This window comes from Equus asinus, chromosome 3 (assembly GCF_041296235.1).
Source record: "Equus asinus isolate D_3611 breed Donkey chromosome 3, EquAss-T2T_v2, whole genome shotgun sequence".
Lineage (NCBI taxonomy): Eukaryota > Metazoa > Chordata > Mammalia > Perissodactyla > Equidae > Equus > Equus asinus.
The window spans coordinates 75,434,873-75,451,518 of record NC_091792.1 but is presented as its reverse complement, the minus strand read 5'-3'; the positions used below and the strand labels follow the sequence as shown (position 1 = coordinate 75,451,518).

At 40.4% G+C, this 16,646-nt stretch overlaps 1 protein-coding gene and 1 non-coding gene across 2 annotated transcripts; one reads left to right on the top strand and one right to left on the bottom strand.

Moving 5' to 3' along the window:
- The first annotated feature begins 200 nt into the window (after positions 1-200).
- On the top strand, positions 201-1,160 carry LOC123276712 (olfactory receptor 2AE1-like). The gene is given in 1 exon segment (XM_070506537.1): positions 201-1,160. A coding segment is annotated over 1 exon segment (960 nt).
- Positions 1,161-12,488: 11,328 nt separating this feature from the next.
- Positions 12,489-12,618, bottom strand: LOC123277053 (small nucleolar RNA SNORA18). Its single transcript, XR_006513728.1, has one exon. It is a non-coding gene; the product is annotated as a small nucleolar RNA SNORA18 (small nucleolar RNA).
- Positions 12,619-16,646: the final 4,028 nt, after the last annotated feature.

The window sequence follows — 16,646 nt, the reverse complement described above, 5'->3', positions numbered from 1 at the left end:
CGGAGCCAGCCCCATGAAATTCTTTTTTTAAAAGGGTACTTCAATAATTTGAGCTGATGAATAATTGAAAATAGAAAAAAATTTCTCCAAAAATTATTTCATGGATGAAATGTCTTATCGTCAGGTATGCTGAACCACAGTATTTTTGATACCACACTTCATCTCCACTTCCTGTTTCTCCAGGGACTGAGAAAGGGGAGATGTGGCAGAGGAATCAGACCTCTCTGGGAGACTTCATCTTTGAAAGGCTCTTTGATGACTCCCTCACCCATCTTTTTCTTTTCTCCTTGACCATGGTGCTCTTCCTTATTGCAGTGAGTGGCAACGCCCTCACCATTCTCCTCATCTGTGCCGATCCCCGGCTTCATACACCCATGTACTTCCTGCTCAGCCATCCCTCCCTCGTGGATCTGATGCTTGTCTCCACAACCATCCCCAAGATGGCTACCAACTACCTATCTGGCAAGAAGTCCATCTCCTTTGTGGGCTGTGCCACCCAGCACTTCCTCTATTTGTCTGTGGGTGGTGCTGAATGTCTTATCCTAGCTCTCATGTCCTATGACCGCTACGTTGCCATCTGTCATCCACTGCATTACTCTGCTCTCATGAAGAGAAAGGTGGGACTCATGATGGCTGTCATGTCATGGTTGGGGGCATCCATAAATTCCCTAATTTATACGGTGATGTTGATGCAATTGCCTTTCTGTGGGCCTTGAAAAATCCACCAATTCTACTGTGAATTTCCAGCTGTTGTGAAGCTGGTATGTGGAGATGTTGCTATTTTTGAGACCACAGTGTTCATCAGCAGCATCCTACTTCTCCTCCTCCCCATCTTGCTGGTTTCTACATCCTATGCCTTCATCCTCCACAGCATCATTCAGATGCGTGCAGCTGGGAGTAAGAGAAATGCCTTTGCCACTTGTAGCTCTCACCTCACTGTGGTTTCCCTCTGGTTTGGTGCCTGCATGTTCTCATATATGAGGCCCAGGTCCCAGTGCACTCCATTGCAAGACAAAGTTGGTTCTGTTTTCTACAGCATCATTACTCCCACAATGAATCCTTTGATTTATACTCTCCGGAATAAGGATGTAGCTAAGGCTCTGAGGAGAGTGCTTGGGAGAGATGTTATCACTCAAAGACAGCAATTGGAGTTGCCCTGAGTATGGCAATAGAATGGGATAATCTCCTTACAGTGATCTGAGTAAACCTTTAAGAGTTTTCAAGGGTTCAGGTTCCCGATGACTACTACATGAACGAAGTGGTCAGCACACAATTCCAGTATTCTAACTTGGTCGCAGGCATCAAAGCACCATAGAGTACTATCTTACTCCATTTGGGTTGCTATTCCAAAAATACCACACACAGGGTGGCTTAAACAACAAACATTGTTTTCTCTCAGTTCTGCCAACTGAGAAGTCCAATATCAAGCCTTGAAAGTGCTTGACACTCTCTCATTTCCTTTTTATCTCTTTTTAGATGTAAGCATTTCTAAGCATGTTCCTGACTACCCTATCCAAAGCAGCACTCTCCATTCTGTGTGCCCTTCTTTCACTTTGTAGCACTACTTTACAAGATGTTACACAAAATTATTTTACATTATACTTATTGTCTATTTTACAAGTATGTAATCTCCCTGAGGGCAAGGACTTTACTTTGTGTACTATTGTTTCACCAGAGTCAAGAAAAGAGCCTGACATGAACTAACTGCTCAATAACTATTTGTTGCATGGGTTAATAAATGAAAAGGACCTGGATTATTTTACTGTCCCACATGACATTCAAGGTAATTAATTCAAAGAGCTGAAGATATTATAAAAAGAATACTACAGTGGATAGCTTGGTAAGAATCATTTGTCTCAGCCAGATATTAATCGCATGTATATGCAGAGGCCTGGCATCCCAGTGAACTTTCCTGGGGTCTAATGGTCTGAGGGATGCCAGAGTGAGGGACAAATTTTTATATCCTGCTTTCCCTACTAGTTAAAAATGTCATGAATCCCTGGGACCATCTTCAGAATAATAACTCTTAAGGTTTGAGAGGAAAGTTATACTGTCTTCGACAACTAAGTATTTTCCCCTGAGAAACAGCTTTTTAGCCATCTGTAATCGGGTGAGCCACCCTCATGAGCTGGGTGTCATCTTACCCACCTAGCCCTGAGGTTGGATTTACTTTGTAATACTCCAATGACAAGTAGAGTTAATTTTTACACAAACTATACCTGGGTTGTTTCTGAAGTCCCAAGGGTGATTCATAAACAGCTAGCTCACAATCCCAGTTAGAGACAGGGGGTTATTCTTCTGCTGCCTCTCCCTCTCTACACACACAACAATGCCCTTGTCAGGAATCCTATAAGATTATTTGAGAACAAAACAATCGAAGCCAACATTATGGATACTTATTCGAGGACAGTAAGGGCTATAAGATGGATAAGTTCTATGGATATAGTTTACAGCATGGTGACTATAGTTCACAAAACAGTATTGTATATTTGAAAGTTGCTAAGAGAATAGATCATAAAAATTCTTCTGACGAGAAAAAATGTATAATGTTGTGAGGTGATGGATGTTAACTAAACTTACTGTGGTCATCATTTCACGATAGATACATAAATTATTGTGTTGGACACCTTGGGTTAATATAATATTATATGTCAACTATATCTAATAAAACAGGAAACAATAAATCTCACCCTTTAATAAAAACAAACAAACACTACAATGAGACACCATTTCATGTCCATTAGGATGGCGATCATTAAAGAAACAGAATGCAAGTGTTGGTGAGGAGGTGAAGAACGTGGAACACTTGTGCACTGTTGGTGGGAATGTAAAATGGCACAACCATTATAGAAAACAGTTTCACGTTTCCTCAAAAATTAGAAAATGAAATTACTGTATAATCCAGTAATTCCATAGAATATTCATTTTCCGTGAGAGTTGTTTTACCCCTTAATCCTGGCAGGGTACTCCTATCTGGCTTTAGCAGAACCTTATAGCTCTGGGGGCAAAGACATATCCTAGTAGCCCAGCACTAGAAGCCAAGATGGAAAAGATCTCCACAGCCACCATGACCTCCCCCTTGGTGCTGTTATGCACAGGGAGGAAGGTGATCCAGACCCTACAGAACACCAGCATGCTGAATGTGAGGCACTTGGCTTCCCTGAAATTGCCAGGCAGGCTCCTTGCCAGGAAAGCCAAGGTGAAGCTCATGAAGGCCAAGGAGCCCAAGTATCCTAAGGAAAGGTAGAACAAAATGACAGAGCCCTTATCACACAGAATTATGGGGAAGGTAGGCTCAGAATGTGCATGTACATCAACAAAAGGGGGAGAGTTTCCCAACCAGACAGTAGAGAAAGTCAACTGAATCAATGAGCAAATGGTGATGATGGAATTAGGTGCCCCTGACAGCAACCACTGCCTCATCTTTATCCCTGGGGTTGTGAACTTGAAAGCCAGAACTACAGTGATGGTTTTAGCCAAAATGGTGGGAACCACCACAATAAACATGATTCCAGACAACATTTGTTGGAGGATCCAGGTGGAGGGTTGGAATGTCCAATGAAGAGTAAGGTCAGAGGAAGCAGAGGATGAGGGAGGTGAGCAGGAGTAGCTGAGAGCCCAGCTAATACCTTGGACTATGGGTGTGTCGCTATACTTCACAAAAATGCCAAGAACTACAGCTGTGAGGACAGACAGGCAAAGAGCTTCACAGGCAATTGCCATCCCCATAGGATCTCCATAGGCCAAGAAGATCACAACTTTTGAGAGGCAATGATCTCGATCACTATTTGGGTATTGATTGTCTGGACGCTTCATACATTGCTTCATATCTGGCAAGAAAAGCATGGTGCCACTAACTTGGGTTCAATGATTCTTAAGAGTCCTCAAAATATTCTCATTTGGCCAAATCGATATGATTAGACAACAAATAAAGGAATGCTATAGGGAGAGAAATTCCAAGATAATGGTGTCTATTGTGTTCTCGGTATAACAAAGGTCAAGGAGCTCTAGCCTCACCTCTTTTGTTCATCTTCTGTATGCAAGGGAATTAGTTTTTTCTTAGAAACAAAAATTACACCTTTTATATCACTTAAATATGGGTAGGGTAGGGCATATCCTCGATTTGCTCCCTCAAAAGCAGGTACTTGTTGATAACTTTCAGTGACCTAATTTCCAGAGGTTTGCAGATATAGAGATGGCCAAGATATAACCTGTCACTGAAGCTTCAAAATTACATTTCTGCCATCCAATTTATTGCACACCTATCTCCTATTCGTTCCCACTTCTATTATTTTTGTTCAGATTTGAATAACATCTATTTTAACAAAATAACTCCCTAACAAGTCTTCCTGTCTTCTGTCTTGAATCCCTCTCACCTCTCACCCATTCAATCACACCCATTCATATTTCTATTATTAAATCCATCCACATAATTTCCTTGCTTAAAATATCACAGTTATACTCATCTTCTTGTAGACCACTGATTCTCAAACATTGGTGCATTGTAGTATCACGTGGATGGCTTGTTAAAACAGGTTGCTTCACCCTGCTATCAGGGCTCCTGATTCAGAAACTCAGAATTTACAATTTTAATAAGTTCTCATGATAGGCTGATGCTGTTGGTATAGGTACTACACTTTGAGAACCATCATTCTTGATGGAATCCAAACTCCTAGCAACATAGAAAACGTGCATGATTATCTTGCTTCTAACTACTTTTCCTGTATCACCTTTTTTGAGAGGAGTTGTGTAGTGAGGATAAAAGTACACATTTTATTGTGGATCTGTGGTATTGTAGGCAATTTGCTTGATGTATCACATAATATATCTTTCTTTAATTCTTACAGAATCGTTTGAGGTAGGTGGACAGTATCAACACATTTAGCAGAAGAAAATAATTGAGGCTTAAAGAGCTTGAATAACTCACCTGGGATCTTGAAGGTAGTGAGGGCTGGGCTAGGATCCAGACTTAAGAGCACGGGGCCAGACTAGGGTGAGGGGAATGAAAAACCAGAGGTGCAAAATTTAAGGAAGCACTCACTTTCATGTGCCAACCCTGCCCTTGAATGACCCTGAGAGTGAGTGCCTCCATAAATTTTGTACCCCAGACACCTCACCTACCTTTCCCTCGTCCTGGCCTTACTCAGTACTGTCTGACTCCAAAGCCAGTGATCTTTCCATTACATACCTTTTGCTGACTTTAATGTTCATCACAATCTTTTCTCTTAAAAAGTTATCATACTCTTAGAATTATAGGATTTATAGATATTTCTGTATTTTGATATTTTTTCTCAAGAGGAATTTCTGAAGATTTAATTTCACAAATTTAATTCATCACTAAAAAGAATTATAAACCAATCTCATTAATGAAAGCCTAAATCCTTAAATAAAATATTAGAAAATATAATCAAGCACAATAAAGAAATGGCACACTATACTCAATTAGGGCTTTTTAAGTGTTTCAAATGGAAAAACTTCAAAGAACATTCAGCTTATAGTGAGGCAGAAATGAGTTCAAGACAGTCCAAATATTGGTATAAATTTTATATTGAATTATAATCAATAAAAACAAACAACAAAATTCCTGAAGCTTTCCTTCTTTTTAATTTTGTGGTTTAGTTCAAATTGCGTGAAAATTATCTGTTTCCTGAAGATTTGATGAAATTCCCATGTGAACCTATCTGGACGTAGAGCCTTTTTGGGTGGGTAGCCCTTTGAAATCTTTAAACACTATTAAAACCTTAAAAGAAATCTATCTTCAATTCTCAAAATGCTCCATTATCCTCGTACAAGTGCATGTAACACATGCTTTCTCTTCTTCCTGGGGCATCATTCTTTCCTTCTACATCTGACTAACTATCAACACCTGTCTCTAGACTGAGCTTGAATCATCTCACCTGAGTAGCATTCTTTGTCTTTGTAAGGCTTATTGACTCCTTATGTCCCCAGTACATCCTACTTATATTTCTATAATCACTTTTTATACTTTATTGGAATTTTTCTTTACTTTCCTGCTTATATCATTAGGCTGGAGATGTTCGACGGAAACGTGGTTTATTTGAAAGAGAATAAGATTTGGAGTTAGAATAGTATTGAAGTTTGGGCTCTTCCACTTATTAGGGGGTCTAACATTAATCAATTTCATTCATAAAAATTATTAAAAACTTTGAAATAATGTAAGAAGATGACTGAATGTCCTTTCATTGGCCTACCATAGCATTGTCTAACCAGCCAACCTAAGGCTTATTCATTTATCTAGAACAATGTATCTGTTTGACTTTATGATTTACTATTTGATTAGAACCCAAACATTGTGCAGTTATATGTTAATCTGTAGATTTCTGTCCAGGAGAAAGATAAAGCAGAGATTACAGTTTTATTGACCTTTAGGATCTTAATCATTTTCTATATAACCTAACAACCTTGATCTAACATTCTTTGGTTGATGTTGTGTTGTCAAATGTGCTTTTACTGATAAACTATATAAACCCCTGTTTCCAAAAAAGGGTTTGTGATTCTTGGAACCACTTTGATCATCTCATTGATTTCCACATTACTTAGTTGAATAAAATATTTGATAGAAGTTTATTTTGTATTTTTGAGGGTCATGGGCTTAACTTTTAAATATTTATAGTCACAGTAAACTCAACTCCCAGAAAAAAAAGGTAATGATGATAACGTCTACCCCCATAAGTATTTTTATGGAAAAAAATGAGTACATATATATATATTCCTGTATTGTAGTCTCTCAGTAACTGGTATTTGTAGCTGGTATTACTTCCTCCTAACATGGTGTATTGCACCCAATAAGCACTCAATATGTTTTTGTTGAATATACATATTGGTGAATACAAATACAGTTACCTATTGAATAACTAATTGCCTGATTATCAACAATGAGATGGGACAGAATAACCACACCTTGATCTTCAATAAGCCTAAATTTCTGGGTGTTAATTGACATTAAAATGCTGTGTTTCAGTCTGTTTTCCTAAATGTGAGCTACGTAATTTTTAACTTAAACTTTTTATTTTAAGGTAATTGCAGATTCGCATGCAGTTAGAAATAATACAGGGATATCCTGTGTACCCTTTATCCAGTTTCCTCCAATGGTAACATGGCACAGAACTCTAGTACAATGGCACCACCAGGATACTGACACTGATGTTCATTGCTGAAATCTTCCATTTCTTTGCTGAGGCTTTCTATTTTTTCATTTGTCTCAAGTGACTTCAAAATTGCTCATTGGAGCATTTTTTATCATAGTTACTCTAAAATATTTATTAGATAATTCTGATATCTCTGTGATCCTCATGTTACCAGCTGTTGGTTTCCTTTTTTCATTCAGTCTGAGATCTTAGTGTTTCTTGCTATGACGAGTGATTTTTGATGGGAACTGGAGCAAGTTGTGTATTGTGATATGAGGCCCTGGATTTTTTTGGTTTTTGAGGTTCTGGATTTTATTTAAACCTTCTGTTTTATCTAGCTTTGTCTGCTATAGTTCTGGCTGAGAAAGAGTGGGGGACACTGTTGTTATTGCAAGGGAGGTAGAAATCAAATTTTTCTACGCAGCCTCTGATGGCACATGATAAGGGAAGATCTCCTCATCTCTTTAGGCTGGTGTAGAAGTTCTGACTCACTACTAGGTCTCCACAGTTTCCCTGTGGGGAAGCTTGCATGGATGCAGGGCCACAGCTATTGCTGCACACAGAGCAAGGAATCTAAAGAAATCAAAGGGAAGTCTTGTGAAAATCTGAAAAGAGGTTAAAGGATATTTCATATGTGTAAAGTACTTAGAGCAGTGTCTGCCTTTAGTAGGCATTAGTAGTGGTTGATTAAATAAATGGATAAATGCATACATAAGTATTAAAGGCTTGGAGGCGGTCCCTGGTGAAAGGTGTGAACTGGAATGTATTACACCCAACTTTGTTTCCTTTCCAGTTTACAGATGCTACTGACCGCATCTGTAGCACTGTGGAATTAGAAATAATCTCCCTCGACTTGGCTGATCTTGGGAAAAGAATCTAAGAATGTCAAAATTATCCCAGGGAAATAAAAGCCTTTTCAGTAGCATAGTAGGGTTAGGCTTATTTAATATGCATTCTTTATATAGGTTTGTTTAGTATTTGTTGGTAACTTTTTTTTTTTTGGCAAAGCTGCTCGGTTAAAAAAAGTAGATTAGCTGTAAAATAGTTCAGACCCAGAGAAAAGTAGAGAGCCGTGTAAGAAGAGCACGCCTTTCCTTGACTCTCCGTTGGGAGCTTTTGTGATTCCAGCTGCTCTCTGCCTCAGACATCGTGCCCTCTGTGTGTGCAGTCATGTAAACAGTGCAGGGTCTGCAACCGTGGAGGATCTAAGGCAGTACAGTCATGCTTTGCTTCACAGTGGGGATAAGTTCTGAGGAGTGTGTCATGGTCAGGCAATCTCGAGACTGTGCAAACACCACGGAGTTCCTAAACCTAGATGGCAGAGCCTCCTACACACCTAGGCCATATGGGACTAATCTGATGGGACCCCCGTTGTTGACTGAAACGTCCTGATGTAGGGCATGACTGTACTTCCCAACTCCAAGGGCACGGAAGTGTAGCCTGTGGGGCTTTTGAAAAGAACAGAGACGCTCAAGGCCTACTCTGGACCCACTGACTCAGAATCTACTGGGATAGTTCCCGGCTTTAAAGACCAGACATAGTCCTCCTCTGCAGACATCTCCTCAACGGTTTTTCACACTGGGTTTTCCCTCATCTGAAAAAACAGGCCAAGAGATTGTGAGGATCCCTAATTAGTGTTTCAATACATTTGGCAGGACTCAGTGTTTTTCACGTTCTGTGATAGTGTGATCTGCATCTTCACTGTAATGTGTTAAACCTTTAAATCTTGTCCAAAAATCATGTCATTACCTAGAGAATCCTTCTGTGAATTCCAGGCAGATGGCCATCTTTCTGCTTCCACCTCCTCACCCTTAAAATGGGGAGAATAACGGTAACCTACCTTTCGGATGTGAGGATTAAATGAGACAGTTGGTGCAAAGCAAGGTTAGCACAGGATCTGGTGCAAAGTGAAGCCTTCAATAAATTATGATTACAGTAGTTTTGATTTCCCTCCAGTCGGAATATAATTTAGTTGAAGTTAGTGGCTGTGTCACAGCTGTGTCTCAGGCTGGTGTCTGCCGCCCTGAGCTAAGCCATAAAAGTCCCTAGAATAACTTTTCAAAAGCCTGTTAGCCTCCTGAGGCTCCTACACTTCTTTATTTTATTTTATTTTATTTTATTTTATTTTATTTTATTTTATGGCAGTAACAGTGGATTCTAACATCATATAGCTTTCAGATGTCCGTTGTGATATCTTTCGAATTCTGTGTAGATTACATCGTGTTCACCACCCGAAAAGTAATTATAGTCCGTCACCTCACATGTGAGCCTCATCGCCCCTTTTGCTCTCTCCCCTCCCCCTTCCCCTCTGGTAACCACCAATCCAATCTCGGTTGCTCTGTGTGTGTTTGTCATTGTTTTTAACTTCTACTTATGAGTGAGATCACACGGTGTTTGACTTTCTCCCTCTGATTTATTTCACTTCACATAATACCCTCAAGGTCCATCCACGTTGTCACAAATGGCCGGATCTCATCATTTCTTAGGGCTGAGTAGTATTTCATTGTGTATACATACCACATCTTCTTTATCCATTCTTGCCTTGATGGGCACCTAGGTAGCTTCCAAGTTTTGGCTGTTGTGAATAATGCTGCAGTGAACCTAGGCGTGCATGTGTCTTTCTGCATTTGTGTTTTCAAGTTCTTTGGATGAATAGCCAGCAGTGGGCTAACTGGATCATATATATGGTAGATGTATTCTTAGTTTTCTGAGGATACTCCATACTGCTTTCCGTAGTGGCTGCACCAGTCTGCACTCCCACCAGCAGTGTAGGAGAGTTCCCTTCTCTCCACATCCTCTCCAACACTTGTCTCTTGCCTTGTTGATTAGAGCCATTCTGACCAGAGGAAGGTGACATCTCCTTGTAGTTTTGACTTGCATTTCTCTGATCGCTAATGATGTTGAGCACCTTTCCACATGCCTGTTGGCCATCCGTATACCTTCTGTGGAGAAATCACTGCTCAGATCTTTTGGCCCGTCTTTTTAATTGGGTTGTTGATTTTTTGTTGTTGTTGAGATGTATGAGTTCTTTCTGTATTTTGGATATTAACCCCTTATCCGATATATGGATTGCAAGTATCTTCTCCCGATTGTTAGGTTGTGTTTTGGTCTTGTGGCTGGTTTCCTTTGCCGTGCAGAAGATTTGTTTGACTTTGATGTAGTCCCATTTGTTCATTTTGTATTTTGTTTCCATTGCCCAGTCAGACGTGGTACTTGAAAATAGGCTGCTAAGACTGATGGCAAAGAGCATACTGCCTATGTTTTCTTGTAGACGTTGCATGGTTTCGGGTGTGACATTCAAGTAAAAGCTGAGGGAGGAGGCTGCAGTTCCCGAGAGCGAGCGTAGCGGGGACCCTGCGTCCCTGTCAGCGCACCTTGCGGCTCCGCGAAGGCCCGAAGCAGCGTGTGGGCGGGGCCCCAGGAGTTCTCCCAGGAGGGTGTCCCTGTCCCTGTCCGCAGTCCACCGCCGGAGGGGGGGCGGGGGCAGCGGCCGGGGAGCGTCTGGGCGGCGGGCGCGCGCGCGCGCGCCCGCGAGGAGAGGAGCGCGCGGCTGCTGGGCCGCCAACCTGGGATGCGTGGGAGGCGTCGGCGAGCCCTGCCTGCCCAGAGCCGAGCCCGGCGGAGTCCGGCCGCGCTGTGCTGCTCTCTCCCGGGCCGGGCTCGCTCGTCCGTTCCCCCGGCGTCCGTGGACGCCGCTCCGTGTCCCCGGTGGGCACAGCAGCCCGGGCCCTCCACAGCCATGGCCGCTAGCCTGAGGAGGCCCTCCTTCAGCTCCCGCTCTTCCTGCTCGCCGGACACGGACGACCAGGGCGCCCGCGAAGATGATTCCATCTGGAAGAGGTACCTGGGGTCGTGGGCCTGGGGGCTGGTGGGAGGCGAGCGTGTCCCTGAGGAATAGGCTTGTGCGCCGAGAGGTGCCCGTCAGGTGGCGGGACAGCTGTGTGGCGCGGGGAGCGAGGGGGTCTCTTTGTGCGCTTCACGCGGTCATGGAACGGGAGGTGTGTGCCGGGCACGGGGCCAGCCTGGGCATGCGGTGCCCGGGAGTCGGGCGCTGAAGCGCCACCCGTGGTCTTGGCTTCTTGGAAGGACAGAGGCGAAGTCGATAACGACACTGGTCTCTGAGGAGTGCAGGTCTCCCTCTTTTCGAGGCTACGTTCCGTTGGGGTTTTCATGAAGCCTGTGGTGCAGCTGAAGCTCAGGCCGGTTCAGGGGAAGTGGCCTGTCGAGGGCCACATAATATTTGTGTGCAGAGCCAGTGCTTTCCAAAGCCCTTGACTGTGTGGAAGTCTACCTGTTAGGGGTGCAGTGGGGGCTGTCCGGGGAGCGTTGTGAGCACAGGTATGTGTCCCACACTTGAAAGTATGGCAAAGAAAGCGTGAGGCTCGAGGGTGCTCCGTTCATTCCCTCCTTCCACAGAAAGTCCGGAGAGTTGACTTTGGGACAAGTCCTTCCTTTCCTCTGGTCGGCGTGTGTTCAGTGGTCTGGACACTTGAGGAGCAAGACTGACAGGGTGTTTGATGTACTTGACCTCACAGCCCGGTTGGAAAGGATCATGTGGAATTTGACTTTCTCCCTCTGACATATTTCACTCAGCATAATACCTTCAAGGTCCATCCACGTTGTCACAATTGGCCGAATTTCATCATTTCTTATGGCTGATTAAAGTCAATAAATTTTTATGTAGGGAATTTTACATATAATTCCTTCCACTGCCCAGCAAGCTTACTTTAGTTCCACCAAAATTTGAGTCAAGATTCATCTACGCAACAGCCCTTTTACAAAGACCCTATGCTTTTTTTTAATAGATGAAGTATATCTGATATATACCATTGTGTAAATTTAAGGTGCATATGTTAAGTTGGTGCATATTATAATATCATTCCCTTAGAAAAGGAAGAATTTAAAAAATGCAGTGAGAACACTGTTATATCAGTGAATGTAAGTTTTACCATTCTGTAATGAATGTAGAGAACTCTTTAAGAATACTTGTAATAAACATTTCTAAGAATCATAAAAAGATAAAAATAAATAAACAAATAAGTATAACCCATGTTTAATCCACAGTTGTCATGTTAGTCAGCCCACAATTTTTTAGTTGAGTTTATTTTATCTCCACTTGAATATGGATATACTGATGACACACTTCAAAAATGTCCCACCTAGAAACTTTGGGAATTAATTTCTTCAAGAAATTTACTTTAGGGTCTTCTAAATGTGAATTAAGTTCAAATCATATTCACTCCTAAGCTTCCACACCAAAAAACAGTACAGATATTTACGATACTGTCAATACCTAAGATTAAAAAAAGTCAACTATTGGGTCTTTTATACTTTTAGGAACTCTGTATTGTAGTTCTTTCCCACAGATCTAACAAATAGTTCTGTGAGTAAAGCAAACCACATAGTTACTTGACAAGCCATTTCCAATAATGTGAGTCTACAGAAAAAGCCCCATTGGATAGACCTCAATTCAAGATTTATATTTTGCCATTCTGTCTTAACGTCTCCCATAATGAAGTGCTCCCATGGTTCACACTTGTACTTAGCCCCAAAGTCCTGCAATTTCTCATGCATTTCATTTTATCCTAGAGCAAGAATGTACATTCTGGCTTAGACTTTCTTGCAACTTTCCCCTGGTTAGCTGGTTGGAAGCAATAAGGGGTGTAGGAGGAAGCCCACGAGGAAAGCAAATACCATTGCATGACAATTTCTTCAAATAAGGTAATGGGGTGGTGTCTAGGCTAAGGAAGACTGTTCTTTCCTCTCTTTCAAGGGAGAGGAAGCTACTTACGATAATAAAGAGGAAGCAAGATAATTTGTGATTTCATGGTTTTCACCCTGCCCTGCACAATTATGTCTGTCTAGATCTCAGAGCCCCACTCTTTTCTTATCAGAATACTGACTTCAACAAAAAATTCCTAGTTAGGTTGCATATTCAGTCATCTTTACAGTTCTGTCATCTTTATTATAAAATCCTGGACAAAAATTAGACCAGAATTTCTGTGGGCAGGAGACGTGGCGACAGTGGGCATGGAAGCTCTGTGTTAAAAGTATGTCCACAAGACATATTAGATAGAGTGTATCTCGGGAGGCACCTAAATTGGGTCCAATATACACCCCTTTTCATAATTACTTTGTCTTAAAATAGAAGACATCAACTAAAACTATGCCAACTGGAAATGACTATTTTGCAAAGCTTACAAGAGCAGAATCAAACTCCAGCAGCTGTGACCAATAATAAATGCTTGAGATGAAGTAGCCTTGAAATTCATAGAATCTGAAAAAAGTGATGTATATATGTCACTAGAGTTTATTGTGGAATTCAGAGTTTTACATTCCCACATGGAGAAATAGATGCTCATTTTCTCAAGCTAAAGAAATTCTAAAGTTCCTGGTACAATAAAATTAATATAAAACTAGTAATCTTAATATAATTAAGTAATTTATAAATAGAGATAGAAGTTCCAAATAAACAAAAATACTTCTTGAATTTTCTCTATGGATAAAAATGAAAACAAGAATAGAAATTGAAATCAGAAGATTCTTACTGTTCATACAATTAGTCTGTGGTGCTGATGGATGGTGACAAATGGTGATATCCATCTCCATTGCATAAACATAGTTTTCATTCAAATATCTCAGTCTCATTCAAATTACTCTCTTTTCTGGATTATATTAAATCTAACTAAAATAATTCATATCAGTGATGTAACTCTTCTGCTCCAAAGCCTAAAAATCCTCCTCTGGTTACAATATTATTTCTTTAATCAATTCTTATTTTCAAGTTCCCTACTATCAACTGCATATACTCTTCTAGGCCGTATAAATATATCCATATTAATTTGGGCCATCTATGCCATAATCATAAAACCTGATCTTATGAACAAATTATTATAATTGGGATGACTCAAGAGAAAACTTAAAACTTAAATTAGAATGGATCATTTTAGAAGCAAAAAGTAATTTTTGCAAACAGAATAATATTGACTATAACCTAAATAATCAGAACCTTCCTAAGATAAAAAAGACTCCTTCAGAAGGGTGACTGTTCTCACAGTGTTCTGTCACTCTTCTAGAAGGATCTTAGTAAACATATGGTAACAATTCAAAGTATAACCACAGGACATAGAAGAGAGATTATCTACATTACGTGTCTTGTCCTTTACAACATGAAGTTTCTATAATTATTTGAATCTGGTGCTTTCTTTGAGTCAGGAAGAACAACCAAGTTGAAGGTTCATGATAGACATTATGATCCCACAGTATTTAATAAATGAACAGTTTGGAGGAAACCTTGCCAGGCTGTGGATATAAGCATATAGAAGTGTAAGAATAAATAGAGAACACAAAGAATCAATATGAGGAAAGGCAGAGATAATACTAGACCACAACACAGTGCTATTAGGCAGGCAAGAGAGGCAGAGTAAAGCATATGTCTTACATGACTGTTTCTAGCTGGGGCTGTCTCTATTTCTATATAAAATTGACTCAATGCTAATCAGTATATGTGTTCATATCGCCTATCTTCTTGAAGAAACGAATTCTTATGCCCCACGTTAGGATAATGTTAACTCTGCAATAAGAGGACAATATTCTCTATGGACTTTTTTGATCAATCCTAATGATAAAGAAAATTTGAAACTTCTATTCATCATTTGTTACCTGAGATCAACTTCGTGTTCCATATTTTCCTCAAGGCATTTTTCACTTCTACATTTCTCAGTGTATAAATCAGAGGATTGAACAAAGGTGTTCCAATTGTATAAAACACAGCTATCATCTTGTCCATGGAGAAGGTGGTTGCAGGCTGTGTGTATATAAATATGCAAGGACCGAAGAACAAGATGACCATGATAATGTGAGAAATGCAGGTTGAGAGGGCTTTTTTCCTCCCTTCAGCACTGTGATTTCTCAGAGAATGCAAGATGATAACAGGAGAACATCACCATGACAAAACTCACTGTACAAATGGCCCCACTGTTGGACACCAAGAGTCGATTGACCACGTAGGTGTCTGTACAGGCAAGTTTCAACAAAAGCTGCAAGTCACAGAAATAGTGATCCATCACATTGGGACCACAGAAGGGTAAACTCAAGGCCAGAAAATATGAGCTGAAGAATGTACACAGGACCCCACCCAGGCTACAGTCACCAATGCACCACAGACTTGATGGCTCATGATGATCATGTGATGTAGGGGCTTACAGATGGCCACAAAGCAGTCAACAGCCATGATAATTAGGATGAAGATCTCCCGGCAGCCAAAGAAATGTGATGAAAAGACTTGGATCATGCACTCATTGAAAGAGATAGTGGTCTTCTTCAAAAGGGCATCCACAACCATTCTAGGTCCTATGGATGTAGAGAGGAAGGTATCAGATAAAGATAAGTGGAAAAGGAAGAAGTACATTGGACTTCCAAGTACCCGGCTGGTCTTGATGGTAGCAATAATCAGAAAGTTACCCAGCGAAGTCCCCAAATAGATAAGTAAGAAAGTGACAAACACTATTTTCTTCCTAACAGGTTCCTGGGTTAACCCAAGCAGAATGAACTCAGTCGCATTATTATTCAGCTGCATGATTTCTTGAATGAGAAGAAGGAGTGTGAAACGGTTCATCTGCAAAATATAAGGGAATTAATTCAGGGTTGTATGTGTAACATACAGTGTGATGTATGATGTTATGGAATATTTGAAGAAAAATAAATGTTCCTTATCATGGGCATTTTAGCTGTTGCTTCTTAGTAACTCACCTCAACACTTTGTTCCACAGTTTGTAATGTGGCTCCATTTTATTATTAAATTAATTATTTTTCCATATTTAATAAATTGACATCCATGTTTGGATGGTGTATCTCTTGGGATTTTGGATATATCTGATTACTTTTGGAAGCTCATAATACAAATGGAAAATTATACCCCAGCCCCAACCCATGAAGAATATCTTCTTTACGCATATATTTATCATTGCATATTTGTTACACATAATTCTAGAAATGTCTATTTTTTAATATATATTATGCATCCCTTCACTGGATGCTAATTTCCAGATATTAGAGCTTGAAAAGAGAAACAGGAAGTACTTATATCCTCTAAATAATATGATGTTACCTTGTGCTCTTATGATATTTAGTATTTGATATATACTAATGTGGAGAAGTGAATATTCTTTAATAGTTGGCAATATCTCAAATATCCTTATTTCTATTTTTTTCTTTTTCCCATTTCTGAAAGACATCCCTTAGAGGACCCAAAGTCCCTAAGGTTGCATAAAAATGAAAGAGGGGTGTTATAACTCAACAGTTCTTGTTTTCATAATTCAGGTGTTTAACTTAAACATTTTACATCTGAAGTGAGTTTTGGAGGACACCAAGCAGTTCACGTAGGATCAGATGGTGGTTGTAATCTCCAGTAGAGTTTGTATTATCCAAGCACCTGAAAACTCCTTTGTTCTTGTAACAAACTAGAGATTCAGAGGAGGGAAGGAGATATAATTTTAG